Source organism: Atractosteus spatula, chromosome 6 (genome assembly GCF_055471065.1).
Source record: "Atractosteus spatula isolate fAtrSpa1 chromosome 6, fAtrSpa1.hap1, whole genome shotgun sequence".
In the NCBI taxonomy this organism is placed as follows: Eukaryota; Metazoa; Chordata; class Actinopteri; order Semionotiformes; family Lepisosteidae; genus Atractosteus; species Atractosteus spatula.
Window position 1 is genome coordinate 3,636,060 of NC_142711.1, and position 15,367 is coordinate 3,651,426.

The window sequence follows — 15,367 nt, forward strand, 5'->3', positions numbered from 1 at the left end:
TTAGGAAGGTGTCCCTAATATTTTGTACATTCAGTGTATATATAAAAACTCTCTTGTCCGGTCTGTAGATGTACTGGTAGTTCCGGGAGATAAAAAGAAACCTGTGACAGAGAAAAGAGTCCTAGCACCCTTTATAATTGCTAGGTGGCATAGTTGGACCTAAAGCAAAAATTATTTCTACGTGTAGAGGTCACCCACGCCGTGACAAAGACTTTAAATATTTACAGTAGGTATTAAAGGGTGACTTTACAAGGTCATGTTCACTTCTCAGTATTTGTTACATAAGGTGCTAAGTTTCTCCAACGAACACGCTGCTTTCAGAGGAATGTAACCTCCTGTGTGGGACAAGTGGACTGTCCTCAGAAGCAGCAACAAAGCCCTTGGACTACTTGAGATTAAGAGTGAAACACGAATCAGGAGGCATGAGTGGAAACTCTGTGGAAGTGCATTTCAAAATAATAACAGGAGGGTTGTGGGAATGTGTAGCTAGCTAACCAGCTATGCTGTTGCAGCCGATATCCTGATGTCTCTCAAGAAACGGTTGGAGGAGACCCTTGGATCAGTTACTGTAAGTGTTAATGATCAGACAAGCTAGATGGGCCTCCTTTTCGTTTCTAATTTTTCTTATGTTTTTATCATCCTGCCACACACATCAAACTGATCAGTAACACATTTTTCACAGATCCAAGTTTAATAGATTGTTTAATGTACAACATGGTACATTTCTATCAATCTGCTGTCTGTCCCTGTCAAGTCATGGCTATAAAGGTTAGATAAATTGGGCATGTTACACCCTGTTTTTCTCAGGTTTCTCCATATTCTAAAAAGCTCCGAGAGGAATAGAGCTCCAAGAGCTGACCCCATGGAAAATAAGTTTCCAGCCTATTCAGGTTAAGTCACAGAGACAACAGATAATAGCTCTTTCAGCATTTGCTTACGCATTCATTTTTGAAACACCTTCCAGAAATTCACTATATTTATGTCACCAAGCAAGACTTTAAATATACTCTGAGTCAAGACAGACAGATGGCACTTTCATCCAAATGAACACATAATGACTTTTGCTCTGGTAAACAGATCACCATTTCAACAGCTATTCATCTCAGTATCTACAACTGTTGCTGCCATCTCTGCAATGCAGCTCAAATGTACAAATATAAAATAATTAAAGTCCATTTTCAGAATAGAAATTGCAAGTTAATTAGTTTTAAGCTCTTTGGATGTTTGTGCTGCATTAGCAGAATATTCAACAAAATTGGATTACTGTAAGACAGAAATAAGTTGGACTTAAAAGTTGACTTGATGGATAGCACATATCCCATGGAGATTCATAACAAAGTAAGAGTAACAGCTGGGCATTTAAAATATACTCTCGAAAGCCCAGCAGGGAGTAAGACACAAAGCTCTGGATTTTGGACTAATAAAAAACTGCTAATGAGCACTGTATTATGTACAGACTTTTGATTACCAATATAAGACTCTCAGTAGGTAGCTAATTACTACAGTAAATTGTATGGCTATTATATAACTTTATAGCTACACAATAATATAGCAGTTTAGCTAGTGAGCTATAAAATTTATTTGCAGGACTGTATGGATACAAATTAGAACATTCTATTCATATTCAGTCTGTACCGGGAGCCAGTCCAGGCTCCCGTGAAGTGTAGTTCAGGACCCTGTGCAGACGGTATAATCTGGAAGTAAGAGGAGTAGGACAATGGGGAGGAGATGACGAGGATCAGGGCAGGTTGACAGGGGGGCGTGACGACAGTGAACTGGTGCTCGGGGGGCGTGGCCAAGGCAGACAAGTCCAAGGTGTCCAGGGGGGAAATCGGGGGAGAAGTCCAAAGTCCAAAACCTGGTGTTCCATCTGAGACGAAACAAGACAAGGTTAAAAACCGGAACGGGATCTGGTACAGGGACGGAAAATAAAAACAGGAGCTCCAAGCCTGGGACTCAGATGGTCAGGACGCTGTGATGAAGCCTATGCTGTCGGGTCACTCCAGGACCCGCTGGTAGACAGGCCTCCGGGCGTCCATCTCCCACTGCTAAGCCCAGAATAGTGAGAGCGCCAGGCTTAAATAAGGAGGGGCAGGACTGGGGGCAGGTGCACGTAATCAGTTAAATAAGAAAGAGCCGGAGCCGGAGGGATCACGATCGTGACACAGTGTAACATAAAATTCTCATATGCGATACTTATTATACTTGGTTTTTTTTATTTTATCTTATTCACTATCCTCAGGCATATAATGGCAAAGACAGACATATTAGCAGTCCAAATTTCAAACCACGTACTTTTTCCCACAATCTTCCACAATCCCTGTTTTAAAAGGCACTGTAAAACCTCAGGTCAGAACACACAATTCGCAAAGGTCCAGTGATTGTAAGCTTGAATCTTGGCTGTTCTTAGCCTGCTGCGGCTGGAGTTTCCTAAGGAGTGACACAGAACTGAAAAGTCGTGACACCGGAGATGGGTAAGATGTTCAATGTATCCTCAGTGTTCGTGCAGCAACGACTCTGTGTTTTATCAGGTGCCCGTGAATATTTAGCGTTGTGGACAAGTGCTCTGCCCCAGTGCGATGCCTCAGCTTTGCTGTTAGCTCTGTAGGCCTGCCCAGTGTATCCCACTAGGATTCACTCCAGGTGCTGAGGGACACCATGTCTTCTGCTTTTCAACCAGCCCTGGACTTGATTTAAAAAAACAATTGTTCACATAACTCATCTATATTACCACCGTTTGGAGGTTGTTACTGATCGAAGATCTGAAGTTACCCGTAATATCTGTTGGACCGCTGCCCCTCCAGGACCAGATCAGAGTATCGATGGGTCTAAAAGTGATGATTTAAGGCCAAGTGCTACAGTGACCTCCACAGGTACTGGACCAGTAATGTCTAAACTGGGATTGCCACCATGAACTCTACAATAATAACATCTCAGGAAATAAAAACACAACTTCTAAGTATTTTATTGTAATATATATTGGGTTAATTAATCTGATGGTGTGATGCAATGTCTTAAATGAGTTTTGTGTCTTGTGCATCTATATTAATAATTATAATTAATAACAGTGATGAAGCCAGTTCAGAGATGGGGATTATTAGGAGGCCATGATTGGTAAACTTGGCCAGGGGGAAATTTGGCCAGGATGCTGGGGCAACACTCCTACTCTTTTTCGAGAAATGCCCTGGGATATTAGCTGCATCACATAAATACCAATCTATCCACGGCAGACTAACGAAGCCTTTTGACCTCACCTGCTATAGACTATAAATGCCATTTCATTTTCAGGAAACTATTGTTGCATTTGGCAATCAAACAACTACCTCATACTATAAGTGCTACCATACATATTACGGCACTCTAGTTCATCCATATAGGTGTACAAAATCTTTATTTGTCCTGCTGTTCCTTAAAAGATTCTTAGCATCACAGTGAGTTCACTTTAAAACTTAGTTTGAAAAAGTGCCCCCATGATAAAACGTTTTTTTTTGGCTATACTAATTTTATTTCTCATATCCCCTTAGAAAACAGGAATATATGAAAGGTTATTTACAAGAAGAGGCCATCTGGCCTGTTTGATAATAACTTATTGAACTAATCTGGGCATTTTTTGAGACAATCCACAGTATCAGTTTCAAGAACATGCCTGGGTAGCTTGTTCCATGCTCCTACAAGCCCTTGTGTAATGAGGAATTGACAACAGCCTTTTCAAAACTGAAATTTGCTTCTTAAGTAATGATTTCCTGTATGTTGTACAAATGACACAACAATCTTTTTTTAAAAAAAATACAGTGGCTGTCAAAAAACCCCCAGAAAACTCAAGATAAAAAATGACAGTCCTGAAAACCTTTTTCACTTTATGACCTTCCCTTACTAATATTAAACTAACATTTTTAAGCCTTTGTATACTTTGTGGTGTGATTGGAATGTACTTTGTATTAAGCTCAGTTCCCTAAATATCAGAGCCTCACATTTTTTAACACAAAATGACATGATAGTTTTTTTCTGTATATTTGCATTGCATTATCCTGTCTGATAAAGCTGAACATACAAATCATCAGGAGATAGCACACAGTTTCAGTGCTCAAAGTAAATGCAGTCTTTTATTCAATTTTAGGGCTCAAAATTCCTGAGCTCTGACAACACAGCAGCTTCTATCATCTGTGTTTTGTTAAAAAACATTGTACTGTTGGCAGACATCCAGGCACTTCTGTGCTACTCTTCAGGAAAGCAGTAATTGTTCCTGTTTTAAAGCTACAAGGTTAATATCTTACTGGCAGATGACCTATCCATTCCAAGTGTTATTTCAGGAATAATTTGTATATTTTCTGTTAGTCTACCCAGGCTTTGTTTTTGTTGTCTGCGGACATTGGAGAGTGCAGCATTGTTTCACTGCAACATTGTTGATGAATCTTCACAGATCCTTTAAAACAATTATTCAATTATAATTATTTCAAACCCCAGGACTTTCCCTTTATGGCTCTGAGTTTTCTTTGACCTTAAACAATAATAAGAAACTTTAGATTATATAGTGCCCTTAAAAATAGTTTTAAAGCACTTTACAGTAAAAAAAAACAAGGAGATGAGATAACAGAATTAGAACAAGGGTTTAAAATGCAGTGCAAAACAGGGTGTTGCACGTCTGATAATATCTGCATCTATAAAGCAGTAGCTCTTAAGGAAAGGAAAGGCTACAATCCCAAAAAGAATAAAGTAATAGCATAAAGTAAAGGCAAACAAACGGGTATGAACAGCTTCACAGAATCCACCAGTCTCTGAAATATAAACAAAACAGGGCTTCAATGTACATGATGACCAGTGAAAAGAGCAGAACGTGTCACGGTGGTGATGAGGATGTACAGTATAATGTTGCAAAGGAAGAATGGCATCCTTAAGCAAGGAAGTTAGGTAATTAAAAAAATAATACTCTTTATTTCCTAAGGAATGACGTTATAAAATCAAAATTACAATGCATTTTTTTTTGTTGCTGTTGCTGCGAGACTTCCTGCATGGGATATCCTTTTCCACAATGTGCCCCAGTTATCATGCACAGACGCACTGACCGTTTCAAGTCAATTCAATGCTCCCGTTTCCTTTTCTTAAAGGTGTTCAACATACAGCATGCCTGTTTTACTCTTGTCTTTTTATATACGGCTTTTCCACAAAAAAATCCTACATTGCAGTTGCCTTATAAACCTTCCTTTGACTGTGAACACTATAAAACCATAAAGTCCTCTTAATAAAAAGTTGGAAAATATGTCTTTTGTGTTCCTCTCGGTGAAACAGTGCTGCCTTCGATGTAACATTTTATGTCATTATTCTATTAAGACATCGCATTACATACTCCGCTGTTTATTAGTGCTAGAAGCAATCTATTTAAGACGCGTCTCAGTTCTTAAAACTATAGTGTCCTTCCGTTTAATGGAGACGCTAGTAAAATTTCAGCTGTAACATTAAAACACTAAAATGCTTTACTGAGAAATAATACAGTACACATTATTTCAAATGTAAATTCGATAGGTGGCGCTCTAAAACTGTTAAACGCTGCAGCCTTCTGTAACCGTGTCCTTAGGTTCACGTGAACTTCATTACAGCTGGCAGAAAAGGAAACAGATGTTCTACAATCGCCATTCCCCGGCACTGTTTTCTTTCAAAGCATTTTAAATACCGTAACACACGTCATTAGGTAAAGCCTAAATCGTAAATCCCAGTTTGCTTGCAGTGTCCCTGTAAAAGTGGATGCACTTAAACTATCCCTGATCCATCCACTAGTCCTTGCACTGACCAGGCGCAGGAAATAATTCCCAGTGACCAGTCAAGGGAATGCGCAGAGCAATACCCCCAAAGAATATATATATATATTATAGTCCAAACGCAGTTTAACGGAAATATTTTAAGTGACTCTAATTGGGGAGCAAGTAGGTAAACACAAAGATTAACAAAACACTTCTAAAACGTACGCACTGCGCTCCTACAAACGGTCATATACAGTACTTCACACCGCGCTGGTTACCGCTACGTGTGAGACGAACCCAAAAAGAAAATCTCCCAAACTTTGGATAAACTAAAGCAATGATTGCCCTCTGCGCGGTGGTTAGCTCAGGGCAGCAGCGGGCCGGCTTGTGCGCGCTGCCCGTGAGCGCTGCGGCCGGGGGGCTGCGGGACCCTCTCGGAGCGCCGGAGAGGGGAGGGAGGGGCGCGTCTTCCCAAAACACGTCCGCCGCCTCCTCGCCCCACCCCCCGGCGGCGCTCATTGGGGGCCCGGCCGCTCTCCACAGCCTCCTGCGCGGCTGCTGAATGGTGCAGCCATTTGCCCGTTACAGGGTGGTCCAGCGAAGTTTTCATTGAGGAGGAGAGCAGAGTGGAGTCAGATGTGGCCGCGGGCAAAGGTGCCGGAGCTGTCGGGCTAGAGAGCGCTGTCTGCCCCCCTCCCCCCCCAGGATAAATAAAACCTGCCCTTACCGTACTGCGAGAGCTCTCCCGTGTCCCGCTCCAGACTGAAAGTTGAACACTTCCGAGCTGGATTCGGGATTTACTAGGGGGGAAACTGTGTGGATAAGTGGGGTGTCTGGGGTGTCTCCCCCGTCCCTGACTTTAGTTCTCTCGAACTGTAACCGGGAGGACACTGGAAAACGAGGTTTGCTCGAATTCAGCAGTAAATAATAACTCAGACTGCCAGAGGATGACAGAAACTCAAGGTGATTATTTGAGTTATTAGTGGAAGAGGACCACCCCCCCCCCCCCCTTCTTTTTTTCCTATCGTCGCGTGTTGAGTGTTGCATTTAAAAAGAAGAAAAAAAAACACCCCACTGATTTCTGGCAGAAACATATCCGAAGTCTCTGCAATGGGGAGGAGGACATAGAGCAGAAGGGGCTCTTCTGCGGTGGAATCACAAGGCGTGAGACGGGCGAAAAGTTCTCGGCTTCGTCCCGGGCTGCTGGATGGGGGACCAGGACCTTTCTGACCGACTGTCCAGCCCCCGCTGAAGGCGCACAGGGCAATGGTCACTTACCGGGAGCCCGGAGAGCCCGGCTGGACTCCGCTCGTTTAAGGATCTGTGTTTCCCCGAGCGAGGTAGAGAGTGTCTTCTCTTGAGAGACCTAGGCTGTTGATCCACCTTTCCCTGCGACATCCGAGCGATGGCCTCTGAAGTGGTGTGCGGGCTGATCTTCCGGCTGCTCCTGCCGGTGTGTCTGGCCGCAGGTGAGTTTGTCGCGCACCGCACCGGCGTGTGTTTCTGTCTGTTAAGTTTACGGTCTTGACGGACGCTGTGAAAAGTGTCGCTTTTCAGACCAGAAGTTTTGACCGGGCACAATACCTACCGATCACCACGGGCTGAACTGTGAAGGAAAAAAAGAACTGAAGTAAAAAAAAAATATCATGATCAATCAATCGCTTTGAGTCAGTAAAATTAAAAACAAGTTATTGAACGTGCGCTGAATTACAGGACTTTATTTGAAAACACCCTTTAGCGTTTCTGGTCAATAAATTGCGGCCAAATTTGAATGCAACACAAAATGCAGTTGCTGACACGATCGTGTTTTGGTATTTAATTTTCATGACAAGCGAGCCCTTCCTAATCGGAAAGCAGTACGAATTGTAATACTGCAGGCTGTCGAACAGTACAGGACCGCAGAAAACGAGATTGGTAACATACCCTGCAAACTGTCGAGTCAAAATGACAGCGTGGACTAATAGAATTGTTGCATAAACGCTCGTTTCTAATTTATTTTGTTGATTTTTTTTTTACCTTTATAGTCGTGTGTGTACGCGACACGGACTCTTGTATACGTGTTAAAACCTGGAAAAATCTGGAAGCCCGTCGCTTCAACTCTTAACAAAATACCGTAGAGATTCAGTACAAGAAGGCATCTTTCATTAAGATTTGAAGTCTTGAACATGTGAAGCTTTAAAAATGATTTTCGTATGTTTTTGTAGAATATAGTTTACTTTACTTTGCGGTTGAGAATTAGTGTTTGCAAGCTGTTGGTGTTCAGGTGACGGTGTTTTCTTGTTAAAGTCCCGTCAATAGCGACGCTACACAGAATTTCACAGGAGTCTCCTCCACCTAGACTTCAACGAATGTAGCGATTTATTTGTTTCACCTCAGTTCTTTAAGGATTTAAACAGCGAAACAGCTGTATTATTAAGTTATTTAAACTTCAAATAAACAACGCTTTGCGAGCATAGCGATTTTGTCAAGCTGTATTACGATGATTACAGAAGAATTGAACGTTGCGCGGAGAATTGCACAATAACGATAATTAGCGCAGTTAATGCTGCTCAGCGTGTCCAGTTTTTATTCCAACCAGGTGTTTGGTGTCAGCATCTCTGTTAGGTCTTAAGGCATTTTTACCTTGTGGTTCTTGTGGTCTTTTGAAACAAAAATGTAATTATTCCGTCATTCCCCGCTACATAAACAAGGAAACGATATTTAAATTTTTTTTTTTCAAAAAGTAAGACTTAAAACATCTAACATAATGATGTTTCTAAGCAGTTTTTTTTCCCTGTACGTGCGTAGGAGTAAAACATTTCTGTCGCCGGATGCCGTCCTGTAGGTTTGCGATTAGAACAAGAAGTTTATTGACAAAAGCAGAAGGAATGAGTAAAATATAATTGGAAGAAAAACAGGAAGAGATACTGAAGTGCTATACGCCGAAGAATCTCGACCTCCTGTTACTCTTGGATTATAAGGGGTCCCTGTTACAGTCCAGTGTTTTCTGTTAATTGCATGATGATATTAGACAAAGCGGCTCTTCGTAATCGCGTTATTAAAATCACTACTGTTAACCCACTCCGAAACTCAGTATTATACACTCATATTATTGAGAGTATTGTATTTACGCTGCAGGTATCTTTCTAAAAACAGGTGAGCGGGAGAGAAAATAAAAGTCTCTGGTTTTATTTGGACAGCTTTCAGACAAAGCCATTGGAAAAGCCGTAATGACCAAATCGCTTCCTCTTGGGTGTGAAATTATAGTTCTGTATAGATTTCTCAAAACCACTCACCAGCCTTAGTCCTCAATTAAAACAAATTGCAGGAGCAAATGCAACAATCTATTCGCGGTGCAGTATGAGCAGTGTGATTGCTAATATCGCATTTCAGTTGAAGAACTAATTAAACTAGTTTGCCGATTATTAAATTTTCAGTAAATAATTAAAAGCAAATACAGTTATTTCGTTTTCAGTTCGAGTAGTTTGCAACGAAGCATCTTGTTATTTAATACATTTAAGCAGATTTAGTGATAGGATTTTTTACAGCTACTAGCACAGCAACCCCTTTAATGCTTTAGAGCACATTTTGAGAAATTCCATGGCATGGATAGTGCAGATCATTAAATACAAACCAAGAATTTGCTTACCTGATTGTGTAGTCGCTTATTAAATGTAAGATCCACTAATCTTCAAAACGGTAGAAACTCTACAGTACGAATATGCACAGAAGCAACTGGAAACAACTATTAATTTGCTCATTACTGTATATTATACAATTTGCTACAAAAAAGGGTATTAAAATAATTGTCAGATTTAATGGTCATTATACTACATAAAACACATGTATGTGTACTGTTACTTGTTCTACAAGACAACTAAAATTAATTATAATATAAAGTAAATAAAAGCAAGTATTTAGCAATTAAGGAAATGGAAGCTTTGTAAATTAGGCAAGAATTCACAGTGAGACTTGTTCTTTTAATTCTTTTTATCTGCACTTTGAATGTAGAAGTTCATGCAGTCCCAACAAGCCAGTTGAGCACCTTAATGCACAAACTGTTGTTATACTTAATAAATTAGCAGCCCGCCTTCAAGCGCGCGGTTTGTTTCGCCTTTACATTTCTATTTGAAGCGTTGCTGTTCGTGGCTTTACTGATTTAATTGATTACAACCTGAGATGGAAGAGGTCATTTCACATTCAGCAAGGGTTTTGAAATAGCATCATTTCTGTTTTCTGTACGCTGCTGTACTGTAATTTATACACTATGGATGGTTCTCTACTCAAGGTCCTGCTATGTAATGGGTACCACCAGATCAGCACTGGAAACATGAATTTGTTCTCCTTGATTTATCGGGTTACATGAGGGATTATACTGTATTGTTAAATTTTCAGTGCTGGAAATGGAAACTGTAGAGTCACAAAATGGCTCATGCCAGCCTTTCTAAGCCATTTCTTTCTCCAAGCACAAGCACCTGCACTTACAGGATGTATTGTCAATGTGCTGTTGTCTGTGTAGTCATAAACACCTTCATCTGCTTATATAACCACCACCTCGTACATCCCGTGATAGCACTAGATACAGTACATGTGTTCACGTGGGTTTCCTCTGGGGGCTCCAGTTTCCTCCCACAGTCCAAAGACACGCTAGCAGGTTCACGGGCTACTGGGAAAACTGACCCGGGTGTGTGAGTGTGCGTCTGTGTGCCCTGCGATAGACTGGCGTCCTGTCCAGGATGTATCTTCTCTTATGTCTGTTGCTTGCTGGGAGAGGCCCAGGCTCTTCGGTAACCCCAGTGTTTGATAAAGCAGTTAGGAAACGGATGGATGTATGACTTATCTTTTTATCTTTTGGGTTTTTCCTCCTGCCATGTTGTCTATGGACGCAACGCTACTTTGCAGTGTGCTTGCGAGCTCTGGCTGGATGCCTGAATGCAGCTGCAGGAGCAAGCACTGTGGTATAATTGCTTGCAAGCGCTTGTTGTTTTACATTGCACCCAGGGCGATTCCACAGATGACACCAGTTCAGTGTCTCTTTATTAGTGTGCTGGCATCGCTTTCTGTGGTTCTATTACAGCTTTTATGTTATTTGTAATTCAGAAATGTAATTGTCTGGGGCATATCCTTTGTCAAGCACCAAGAGCTTTAATGTTTTTAAACCCCCATGACCTGCTACTCAGGGAGGCTTTGTGCTGACAGTAATACAGCTTTGTGATATACAGTACACATATACTGTATGTCTGCCTCTATGGGATGGGAAAATCTGTGAAAATTTAAACAAAATGTAACATTGCTTGCAGGGTAAAAGTCTGTGAATGGTAAATTTTGAATAGCATGTTCTTCTGAATAAATGTGGCTGCATTGATTAAGATTATTTTCTGAACCCTGAAAAAATATTTTAGAAATCCTGCCGTTCTGTAGCAAGAAAGGAACAATAAAATATGACCATGCAGAATGATGGAAGATTAGTCTTTGATGAATGTGTGTGATCTCAGTGTGAACCGAAATAGTCCCGAGTTTGTTTTTCTTTTGCATTTAAATCCCATAAATCCATCTGCTGTGATAAAAATCTACCTGAATTAGCTAGTTTGATGTTACTTGTTGCTCTTGCTAATGGACTTTAAACTATCTAACCAGGGATAATAAAACTAAACCTCAGAAGAAAGTAAAAATCTTTGAGGTTTATTATATAATAATAATAATAATTATAATAATAATAATAATTTCTTACACTTATATAGTCCTTTTCTGGACACTCCAAAGTGTTTTACAGGTAATGGGGACTCCCCTCCACCAATGTGCAGCCCCACCTGGATGGATGAGGCAATCTTGCAATTACAGTATAAACAACAACAATAATAATAGTTCCTTTCACTTATATAGAACTTTACACTCTGGACAGCTTATACAGACTCCCCTCTGCCATCACCAGTGTGCAGCCCCACCTGGATGATGTGCCAGTCCGCTCCCTACACACCAGCTCTCAGTGGGGAGGAGAGCAGAGTGATGAAGCCAGTTCAGAGATGGGGATTATTAGGAGGCCATGATTGAAAAGGGATAATGGGAAATTTGGCCAGGACACCGGGGTAACACCCCTACTCTTTTCAAGAAACACCCTGGGATTTTTAATGACCACAGAGAGAGGGGACCTCGGTTTAATGTCTCATTCGAAGGATTGCACCATTTTTTTCCAGTACAGTATCCCCATCACCATATTAGATCCACACAAACTGCAGGGTGAGCACCTCCTACCTTTTCCAGCAGCAGCCTTAGTTTCTCCCAGAAGTCTCCCATCCAGGTACTGACCAGGCTCACACCTGCTGAGCTTCAGTGGGCTGCCAATAGTGAGCTGCAGGGTGATACAGCTGCTAGCTATTTCATATCATATTATATAGATGGAAGATAAGAACATCACAAAGCTGTCCTTCCTTATAACGAGGGTTAATACTGGTTTCGGTTCTTATTAATTAACAGTAGCACATATGGAAAAAAATGTTTAATTTGTTGATGTAAGACTGAAATCTTATTTTGTATTTTTCCGCGTACGTTATTTACGTCATATCCAAAGAAAAAAAACAGAATACAAGATCCTGTATCTTTGTTGGAAGATCAACTTCCCAGGGTAGATACACTGGTTAGGCAGTAATGGCTCACTATTGTGCAGTACAGGTCTAGAACCACAAACCCTTGCTCTAGTTGGAATACAGTCACCTCAGACATAACCAGCAACCTTTATAGTTCAACAACCTGACAGCTGACATGGAAGCAGGCTTTTCCCAGCAGTTCTAAATTATAAGAGGTAATGTTTCTTCAGTGCAAGGTTTGTCTGTTAATCATGAAACATTTTTAGACGCTCTTTCGTAAGCAGTGACCGGCCGCCTGAACCGACAAACTGCAGCTGACATTGAGTGAACAGCTGTTACCCTGGCGTGTGCCTGACGGACAGGCAGAGGCGAGGAAGGGAGGTTTACACTCCTGGAGCAGATGCCTTGTCAGAAGCTATGAAGTTGTCAAATCGCTTCTTTTTCTCCCTTTACCTTTCTGAGTAAATTCAGTCACTATACTGGTGGTATTAATTCTTCAAACATGGCCCATTCCAGGCAGAGCACAGCCTACTAGAGCACCTATGTTCAAAGCCAGCTCATAGAAAAGAAATAAGGAGGTGTCAGCAGACGTGTGGCTAAAAAAATGTACAAGGCACTTAAAAACCTTTATAAACTTGGATCTGAAACTGGAATGTCTTGCCAAAAAGGAGGAAGCAAATTACACTTTGCCTACCTTTTTTCTTAAACTTCCTGTATCAAATGTAGTAACATACTGTATATTACATGTTACAAAGATTATGTGTCAAGTACAAGGTACATTTTAATCCCGCTGTAGCCAATTATAATATTAATTCTTGACCCGAAGATTCAGGTGAGAAGTTTTAAAAACACACATTCTGTCATCAGCTTCAGCTGGTCCTTCTAATTGCCTGATTTGTGTCGTTGGTGCCATTCAGTAGTGACTCTCACTTAAATTATGAGCTGTATGCTGCATGTAAAAAATCTAACTCATAACTGGTAAAAAAATAAAAGCATTCCATCAACAGAGAAAATGTACCAAGTCTGAAAGCCAGCTTATGAGAAAATAGGCAAACATTATAATACTAATAATTGTGCAGCATTTTATCTCATTATCTTTTTAAACTTATAGCTGGTTTTGCACTTTTCAACAAAACACAGCTACAAGCAGTACAGAACTACAAATATGTTTACAGTGCAGTATAATGTAAATACATTTAGTAAGTTTTTTTCTTAGGCATCGCTGTAAATGTCTAGACACAAGATTCCTTTCATTTACATAAGTAGGCCTGTTTAGTTGCTTTTGTTACATGCATTTTGAAGTGAAAGAACTGCACAACGTACATACTGTACACTAACATACAGCAGACGAAGCTCTATGAAACATCTTCTGCAATCACAAATGGAGAAATGTGTATTTAAAGTACATCTTATTTACTGTGAATTATCAGAGTCATTTGCTGATGACAACTTGAAATTGTTTGACTAAATCATGTTAAATACTGGTGAGTTTCAAACCTGTATAAAAACAATTCTGCTCCTGTAAGAAATTAAAATGCACTATTCAAAAGACAGACCAGGTCTTGATTATGTCAAAAGCCTTTTGAGCTGTATTTCAAAGTAAGCTGAAAAGGATTACTGTTTCAAACTCATACCTTGTAGTTTTACAATTATACTACTTTTATATTTAATTTTATATAAGCACTGTTTCATAGGTGCTTTACAAATTCTTTGCTTTGTTGAGACAGAACCCTGAATGAAGGCTAGGAATTCAAATAAGTTCCAACAGAATTCAGACCTTTTAGAGCACAAGATATGGAGATGATTGCAGCACAGTAAAAAAATCAATATTGTACATATATCGAAAAAATGTTTTAGACCTGTCAGTTATAGTTTTTAAATTGAAATTCCAGTGTTGGATCAAAGATGCTTTAATACCCACAGGATGCTAATCAGTGCAAGTCCTTTCTTATGTCTAATAAGCTGCCATGTTATCATTTTTACAGAAGAGCAAAGGTTTTTATATCAGTGAAGCTGTCTTACAGCACATTTGATACATCAGTTCTAAGTGACAGTGTACAAGAAGGAAATGCATCCTTTCTCACATGGTCTAGGAGCATTTAGTAAGGAAAGAGTGATAAAACTATACAGTATGATGGAGTGGCCATACAGGACAATGGCAGGAGCAGAGGGTGTCATATGAACGACAGCTCAAAAGAGCAGTTTCAGTGTGCACAGCCAGAGGTCGAGCATGTATACCTCCAGTCTTTCAGCATTCATTCCCTATGATACCCAGAGAACTGCAGCTCTTAATGCAGTGTAGATATACAGTACAGTATAATGCCTGGAGTGCACACCCTTCCTTTAGTACCTGCAGTAGTGCAGGCACTGCTGGGTGATCAGGGAAACATAGATTAGAAACACACATGAACTTCATCAGTTCAGTCTGAGTTATTCTTCAGCAGTGCTCCCTCTCTGCATCTTATGGGATGACCTTAGGCTCTTTTGATTCACTTAGGATTTAATCTCCTAAAATTTAAGATTTGTTTAGGTTTTGTTGCAATCTGTCTCTTTATTATCTTGTTTGAAGATAACCCATTCTTTGTACGAATCAGTAAGTACCTGAGGGTATTGATTCTGTCAAATAAAATATTATTATTAATAACAATAATTAATAAAAACATAATAACTATTAAATGTATTTATCTGACAGTCCTTTAGCAAAACTACTGACTAATCTGTATGTTAGCTGGTTTGAGTGACCTGCAGCTTGTTTGAAGGGAGTGTAAAATATTGATAGTTCTGCACACTTGGTGTTAAGGTATATTCTCTGTCAAGGGTGATGCTCCTTCCTCTAAATTTAGATAAAACATGTTGCCTGATGCCTCATACTTCATACTTCACACTTCCAGTTCGAATTGGTTTTCTGACGCTGGTGTTTGGCAGTTTTATAGTACTTTTCAACCTCTTCTGGGCAGAGGACTCATTTCCAGAATGTCCTCATTGGTTAACATGCTAACACTAGAATATAGGGATTATGATTAAACCAGTCACTGACCAGAGAACAAGAGCATCTGAAGAAAGTCACGC

The 15,367-nt window shown here is 40.3% G+C and overlaps 1 protein-coding gene across 8 annotated transcripts in view; it reads left to right on the forward strand.

Annotated features, from left to right (window-relative positions):
* The first annotated feature begins 6,330 nt into the window (after positions 1-6,330).
* The window catches only part of piezo2b (piezo-type mechanosensitive ion channel component 2b), a 207,215-nt gene continuing 198,178 nt past the window's right edge, over positions 6,331-15,367 (forward strand). For all 8 annotated transcript variants that reach the window (XM_088918201.1, XM_088918192.1, XM_088918196.1 and 5 more), the window contains exon 1: positions 6,331-7,204. In XM_088918201.1, the coding sequence (XP_088774327.1) occupies positions 7,141-7,204 (64 nt within the window). In that variant the 5' untranslated portion in view covers positions 6,331-7,140. The remainder of the gene's footprint in view (positions 7,205-15,367) is intronic.